General features: G+C 36.3%; 1 protein-coding gene across 1 annotated transcript in view; it reads right to left on the bottom strand.

The window, feature by feature from the left end:
- Window positions 1-6,678, bottom strand: part of LOC106475181 (spondin-2-like) — a 10,332-nt gene extending 3,654 nt beyond the window's left edge. Inside the window, exons 1-3 of the mRNA XM_013935878.2 lie at window positions 6,252-6,678; window positions 5,757-5,971; window positions 697-1,258 (exon numbers count right to left, since the gene is read on the bottom strand). Coding sequence (XP_013791332.1) covers window positions 697-1,258; window positions 5,757-5,971; window positions 6,252-6,423 — 949 coding nt within the window. The 5' untranslated portion in view covers window positions 6,424-6,678. The remainder of the gene's footprint in view (window positions 1-696; window positions 1,259-5,756; window positions 5,972-6,251) is intronic.
- Between the last annotated feature and the right edge of the window lie 1,740 nt (window positions 6,679-8,418).

Here is an 8,418-nt window from a genome sequence, read left to right as displayed (position 1 = left end):
TAGAAACATAGTGGGAGACATTTAGTGACAGACCATAGAAACATGTGTGAAACATTTAGTGACAGACTATAGAAACATCTGTGAAACTGCGATACAAGACATTAAGATGTGTGAGTGTTTAAAATCAGTAACAGACTCTGAGTTTACACATGTAAGGTTGGAACTCAAACTGTAGGTGCGTGTGACAATCAAATAAAACATACAAAAAGACTCATCAATTTGCACGATGCAGTTCTAGTTAACTAAGAATATTCGTTTCAAGACCGATTATGTATATCTTGAGATCGTCATTACAACTGCGATATCTGAGTATCGTTATGAATTAGTTTATGGTTATTAATGTAATATTGCTTTTCATTCAGCTGTTATAGCATTATCGTGAAAAAGTAATTTTTGTTGTGTTTCTAATGCATAAAAAAATTAGAATAGTAAATGACGTGAATAGTGTTTTACAGAGCCATCTGCAGATGGCGCCAGTATAGTTAAGCACAATGTAGATTACTGTGCCGATTACAATATTTAACAGTTAAACCACAGAGTTTTGATCATAAAAAGGGATACATGTACAGAAAGAACAAAAATTTGCATAATATCACCGACTGAATAATCAGTTTTTAGTTCTGTGAGAATTTTAATAAATCTTTTAGTTTCAATTAGCACTTGGACTTGCTTTATTTTCTAAAATGAGAAACTCACTTTGACGTAGTTCTTTAAACAGAAGTTTCTTCTTTCGCTTCTTCATTCCTTTATCTTTAAGAAGTTTGGTTGTTTTAGGTTCATCTGACAATTGTAGGTTTGGAACATTTCTGGAGATAGTTTCAACTGATTTTTCTATGATATTTTGGCTATTATCATTAGACAAATCAATGACTTTAACCGCCCCCTGGTTGTCGTCATTGGTTTCTTGGTTCACAGTTTCCTGTTTAACAGATTGAGTGTTCATTACGTCTATAGTGAGGTTATAAAGGTTGACCTTCACGAACTTGAAGGTCGCTAGAGGTGGTAATTTCCGCAGAGCTGGGTAATAAAAAGAATTTGCTGGATGGCTGGGATGGTGAGCCGTGATTTGAGATATTTTTAGTCTCGGTTTGAGCTCCCAATTTGGAGATGTGAACGTAAATCCGGCGTCCGTTCCAGCATCAACCGGGCCTACTCCAATTCGTGCTTGTTCCACCCATTCTCCTTTAGGACATAATTCCAGGCTGTCAACTCCGACAAACCAATCAGGGCTTGGAATTATCTTTGATATCAGCGACACCTATAAGTAAGTAGACGCATTCACACATTTTATATAGGTACAGATTGACGATAAGACACATAAGTAGATCAAAAAGAACAATGTAAAGTGTTTACGTTTTGGACATTTCTCAGATTATATCATTTATTTCTTAGCTTTCGGTTTATAAAGTTCAAAAAGGACACTTTATCAATTTTATTTTTCTCTATCACAACTAAATAAATACCCATTCCTTCATTTTAAAAATTTAATATTTGAAAGATTCATTGAGAACACCAAATCTGGTTCCATTATTTAATGAACAGGATAAACAAAGTTTAAGTTGCCAAATTATATCAATCATTTCTACATTTGAAGATGTTTATGATTTGTTAATAATGCTTACATTATACCCAAAATTGGAAAACTTTTAACTGTAGTAAATAACAATCAGCGGTTCGTAATGTAAAGGAAGAATCTAAGTAGACCTCGCCTACTTGTTTGTTTGTTTTGAATTTCGCGCAAAGCTACACGAGGGCTATCTGCGCTAGCCGTCCCTAATTTGGCAGTATAAGACTAGAGGGAAGGCAGCTAGTCATCACCACCCACCGCCAACTCTTGGGCTACTCTTTTACCAACGAATAGTGGGATTGACCGTCACAATTTAACGCCCCCACGGCTGAAAGGGCGAGCATATTTGGTGTGACGGGGATTCGAACCCGCGACCCTCAGATTGCGAGTCGAGCGCCCTTACCACCTGGCCATGCCGGGCCTCTCGCCTACTCAGCAAGCACGTGCAGAAATTGGTAACTTGCAATGATGTAGGAAAATATCATTATCATTTGCCACCAGAGGCGCTGTTACATTTCGTGGAAAGCTACACTAGCTCTTTTCTTTTCAAGTAGTAGACTAGAGGGGAAGGCTGCTAGTCCATATCACCCACCGCCAACTCATGGACTGCCGATATCGAATAGAAGGAAGGCAGCTAGTCCATGCCACCCACCGCCAACTCATGGGCTACTGATATCGAATAGAGGGACTTCAACATCAGTTCTTGTAAATCACCCACGTCACACAAATATGGAGCGTGATTTTTTTATTTATTTATTGGTAATGGAGAGCGAAATTTGGAATCACACATCCCCACTTCTGCACGCTGACCACTTGGATCGTCACCACAGTTGGATTGTGTTCTAAATTAACAAAATACTTTGATCATTGCAGTGGCAGTAATGAAATGAACGGCGACGTGAAATATCACGAGTGCAGAAAGTGTTATTTGTTAACACTTAACGTGAAGCTTTCGGTTTTGTGGTTTGAAGTTAACTTCCAGGACAAATTAACATATTTTTATTATCAAAACATAATTACTTGTTTATTTATAAGCCAACTCCTTCTGCACAGCGAACGTTGTACAACCTGTGTTCTTAATTGAATATATGTATATTGTGAAAAGAAAAAAAGATTCATTTGCATTTTTATTCTCAAGTGGCTATTTTATACCACTCTTGTATTCCTATCAGGTCAAAATACTTTATTAACATCTGGATGTAATGGGCACGAAATGAGACTGAGTTGGTATAGGTTAACAGTGTTTGATTCAGCTGTATGAAAGGCTTAACAAAGTAAAAATAAAATATTGTATCTTGTTTCCTCTTCAAGCAACTAATACATAACAGGTTAGTTATGGAAGCATTTGTCCGGCAACTTAACCTCTTTTTTTTATGTCATTTTTAGCATGTGTTGCTAAGTGACAATGTACTTGGGTGAGATTTTTAAGTTTTGTAAGCTTAAAAGATTCACAGAATTGTATTAGGTCACTTAAGTGTCACAGCTGTTTCAATGTTTCCCTTTCCAGCGCCAATAAACAACAGTTATGTAATTATATTTTCTTTTATCATCTTTCTAGTGAAGTCTGATAAAAAAAACATACAGATCTTCATGTTTATTACTCCAACTGCCGGAAAATATCGTTAGCGATACAAACAGTGCTAAGATTTTTTCCTGTAAAAACTAAGGAAATCTGGAAACAAGAATGGCACTTAAGTTTGGATCAGCAATTGGTTATTGCATACAAAGGCTTGAGCAACATTTGCAAATACAAGCGTAGTCAATTACCTAAATTTCCTTCTAGAATGTTCCCCCGATGGGTCAGCGTAAGTTTATGGGCTTTCAACACTACAATTTGGAGTTCGATTCCCCGCGTGGACAAAGTAGATAGCCCAGTTAAGGAATATGTCAAATGCGCTTGACAGTTTTCAACTAAAATGCACCAATAATATATTTGATAATTTCCTGCCCTAAAACCCAGCAAATATATTTGATAATTTCCTGCCGCTAAAATGTACCAAATATATTTGATAATTACCTGCCGCTAAAACCCACCAAATATATTTGATAATTTCCTGCCTCTAAAACCCACCAAATATATTTGATAATTACCTACCGCTAAAACCCACCAAATATATTTGATAATTACCTGCCGCTAAAACCCACCAAATATATTTGATAATTACCTGCCGCTAAAATGCAGCAAATATATTTGATAATTACCTACCGTTAAAACCCACCAAATATATTTGATAATTACCTGCCGTTAAAACCCACCAAATATATTTGATAATTTCCTGCCGCTAAAATGCACCAAATATATTTGATAATTTCCTGCCGCTAAAATTTACGAAATGCATTTTACACCATTTCCTTTCGGAGTGTACAAAATATGATTACCTATTTCATGATAGACTGTAACCAACACGCTTTACTCTTTCCTGTTAGGATGAACTTTTTACTTCTGTAAGCCATGACAAGCGCTCATATAATACCCTTGTATAACAAACTACACTAAATACGTTTGAGAAATACTTTCTAGATTGAGCGAAGTGCGCGGCTCAATGGTAAAACAAACGATTATCTTCAATTAGTTAATAAAGTTTATCTTATTTATCTGTATTAATTTTCAAAAGGTAGACATTGAACTGAGCTATACCTGAATTTTATACTTTATTATTCAGACGTTGCCTGAGTATCATGCGTTGTCATAATGGTGAAACTTATCTTCATCAAACAGTATTTTATCAAGTACTTCTCCATCTCATTACAGATATCAGCGTGTGAGAAATGGCTACACGAGGGCTATCTGCGCTAGCAATCCCTAATTTAGCAGTGTAAGACTAGAGGAAAGGCAGCTAGTCATCACCACCCACCGCCAACGCTTGGGCTACTCTTTTTACCAACGAATAGTGGGATTGGCCGTCACATTATAACGCCCCCACGGCTGAAAGGGCGAGCATGTTTGGTATGACGGGGATTCGAACCCGCAACCCACAGATTGCGAGTCGAGCGCCCTAACCACCTGGTCATGCCGGGCCGCAAATTTATGATTAGAAAACAGAAAAATGCGTAAATTTGAATTATATAATGTAAGCTTATAAAACGAAATCTGCTTGAAAAAAATCATTTTCATATTAACACTATATACAAATAATTATTTGTTTCTTAAACTATTCTAACGCCAGCGCTAGATGGTTAAGAGGATTTAGAAAGTGTATAACCATTATTAAAATAGGGAAAAAAAATTAACATCAGACCAGGTTTAGGCGTGATCTAGTGGTTAGCGTACCAAACTGTGAATCGGAGTGTCCATGGTTCGCGTGCTGTTGTTGCAAAATCGTTTCCTGCTCTTTGGGTCGTGTGTGTGTGTGATTCGAGTAGCCAAAGAGTCGGCAATGGTTGTTGTCCCCTCTAGTTCACCAGGTGAAATTCGGGAATTGCTGGTGCGGATAACCCGAAGAAAACAAGCAAAGAAAATATCAGACTAAACCTAGAGGTTCTTTTTTTTAAGTAACCATAATAATTTCAGTGGCTATGTTGGATGAAAAGACTGGCTAACATAAAAGGTGAGCTCACATAAAAGATTAACTCACCATCTCTACCAGAAAGATTAACTCACCATCTCTATCAGAAATATTAACTCACCATCTATATCAGAAAGAAGATTTATTTAAATCATATAGAATCGTAACTCTAGTCAGTCCAGTGGCTATGTTGGTTGGAAAGGCTAGTTTTACACGAAAGATTAACTCACCATCTTCATCAGAAAAATTAACTCACTATCTTCATCAGAAAAATTAACTCACCATCTCTATCAGAAAGATTAACCCACCATCTCTTTCTGAAAGATTAACTCACCATCTCTATCAGAAAGATTAACCCACCATCTCTTTCTGAAAGATTAACTCACCATCTCTATCAGAAAGATTAACCCACCATCTCTATCTGAAAGATTAACCCACCACCTGCATCAGAAAGATTAACTCACCATCTCTGTCAGAAAGAAGAGTTATTTAATATATATATATAATCATAACTCTCGTGGCTATGTTGGGTTGAAAGGTTAGTTTTACACGAAAGAAGAATTATTGAACAAAGAAATGATTTAATTAGCTTCAATCATTATACTATTGAATCTAGGGTACAAGTTAAAAAATCACTTTCTTCAAACTTTTTGCAGTAAAATAACGTTACATAAAAACAAAACCTTGGAGTGATTCCCATCAAGAAAGACAGTTCCTTCGGTTGTTCCAACGCCCGTAAAGACTGCTGGTGCAGAAAAGACGTCGAAAATCCCTCCCCTCCCTTGTGACAGGTGATCCACTAGATTATTGGAGTTCCCGGTTTCAGCGAATAGCTTTAGTCCTTCGGAGGCCAGATCTCCCAGCTTCCAGAGGCGGAAAGATTGGTTATGTGTACAACCTGAAAGCAGTTTGATAACTTGGTATTTAACAACCTGTTGGTTTAATCCATTGGCAGTGTTTTGATAAGAAGATACCTCAGGATATGTATATATATATATACTGAACATCAAGTTCTTACCCCCCTACAAATAAATCCCAAAATTAGGGTGCTTAAAATCTATAATTTCACAGCCATCTCGTTTTTTATTTGTTTACACTTTGTCTTTCTTAAATTTCAAGGAAAAACACAGAAAGAAAGATCAAGGAGGTAATTACGAGTCTCTTATCTCGTTACTCACCAAGGACTTTGGACCACTGGGCGCGTGGTCTCCAGCTTGGGTAGTGCTTAGGAAATTTTTCCAATGACCAGTCAGTCTCCATGGTGACCTTGTAGATTGCTAGTTCGCCTTGCGGACAAAGGGTGGAACCGGAAGAAACCGATGTTAATAGAACTACAATCATAAACAGCATGAAATGAGTAAACTCCGAAACGTTTCTGCATTAATGAAATACATGTTTTTTCGAGATATTTTAGAAAAACAATATAGAACCTAGGAACTCTCGAAAACGTACTCGAATTACTCCACGATTATTAATTACTCTGGTACCGACTCAATATTTAGCTTACACCAAGTGTTTCGAAATGACATTAATGTCTAAACAAGTTAGTAATGAAACCTCAAACTCTGATTTTAAACTTTTCCGTAAGCACTTTATACTTTCTATCATTTACCGCGTCAAAGATCACGCTGACGATCCGATTGGACGAGAGGAGAAGCAGCTGGCACTACGTGACAAGAGTCCCGTTATTTGATATTCGTAAAGGCAGGAGACGAAGCTGATAACGTACGGTTTCTTGGGCAAGTTCCGCTTGTTTTATTATTGCCTGCGAGGTTTCAAGCACTTTTTTTCAGTTACTTGATCATCCTGTGCACCAAAAGCCGAAGCGATCCAAAGATTTAATAATAAAAGACGACAAAAACACTTTCACCTATAAGTACGTTCACAAATACACAGACTTAAAATAATACTGCAAGATAGGTTTAAATAAAGGATTTCGTCATACACGAAACACCCAGAAACATAGTTCTGTCGAAATTCAGGATGCCAAAGGAAACACTTTGGTTGCTTGAATTTGTAAATGTTTAAGTAACAAATAAGTGTTTTTCATAGGTTTCTTACACTAATCATTAAATCACCGTTTCACACCTTTATCGGTAAAATTACTTAAAGTTTCACCTTTATCTTTCGTTTGTTCATTTTGTGATACCTCGAAATAGTGACGTATGAAGAAGCTTGTTCTAAAGTAATAAATATTATTGTGCTTATAATAATGTTGAGAATCAAGTTCTACAGATAATGTTACAGTAGTGTTGAGAATCAGGTTCTAAAGATAATGTTACAGTAGTGTTGAGAATCAGGTTCTACAGATAATGTTACAGTAGTGTTGAGAATCAGGTTCTACAGATAATGTTACAGTAGTATTGAGAATCAGGTTCTACAGATAATGTTACAGTAGAGTTGAGAATCAGGCTCTACGGTTAATGTTACAGTTGTGTTGAGAATCAGGTTCTACAGATAATGTTACAGTAGTGTTGAGAATCAGGTTCTACAGATAATGTTACAGCAGTGTTGAGAATCAAGTTCTACAGATAATGTTACAGTAGTGTTGTGAATCAGGTTCTACAGATAATGTTACAGCAGTGTTGAGAATCAAGTTCTACAGATAATTTTACTTTGAGGCTGAGAAGCAAGTTTTAGAGATAATGTTACAGTGGTGTTGAGTATCAGGTTCTACAGATAATGTTACAGTGATGTTGAGAATCAGGTTCTAAAGATAATGTTACAGTAGTGTTGAGAATCAAGTTCTACAGTTAATGTTACAGTGATGTTGAGAATCAGGTTCTACAGATAATGTTACAGTAGTGTTGAGAATCAGGTTCTACAGATAATGTTACAGTAGAGTTGAGAAGAAGGTTCTACAGATAATGTTACATTGAGGCTGAGAAGAAGGTTCTACAGATAATGTTACATTGAGGCTGAGAAGCAGGTTTTAGAGATAATGTTACAGTGGTGTTAAGAACCGGGATCTACAGATAATGTTACAGTGATGTTGAGAATCAAGTCCTACAGATAATGTGGATAAGTTAAGCTGAATATCTGTTGTTAGGCAAGAAGATCGTGATTAATATAACAAATCACAACCGTGAGAAGCTAGATTTATAGAACTGGAACAACAACCAGGAACCGATTGTAAAGTTAAAAATATAAAATGTTCTAAACTAATTTTTAAAGGTGATAAATGTAGTAATTTTAAGCAATTTCTGGAACAAATACAATGAATTATAGCTCTTATGCAATAAGTAAGTAATTATCGTTGTCTTCGTCAGTAGATAGTATTTCCCACGGTTTTTACTCTTGTTGAAACATCTAACAAAAAGCTTCCAAGTGACTTATAAAAACGTA

This window comes from Limulus polyphemus, unplaced genomic scaffold, assembly GCF_000517525.1.
Source record: "Limulus polyphemus unplaced genomic scaffold, Limulus_polyphemus-2.1.2 Scaffold8187, whole genome shotgun sequence".
Lineage (NCBI taxonomy): Eukaryota > Metazoa > Arthropoda > Merostomata > Xiphosura > Limulidae > Limulus > Limulus polyphemus.
The sequence above is the reverse complement of the archived record's forward strand: the minus strand, read 5'-3'. Positions and strand labels throughout refer to the sequence as shown.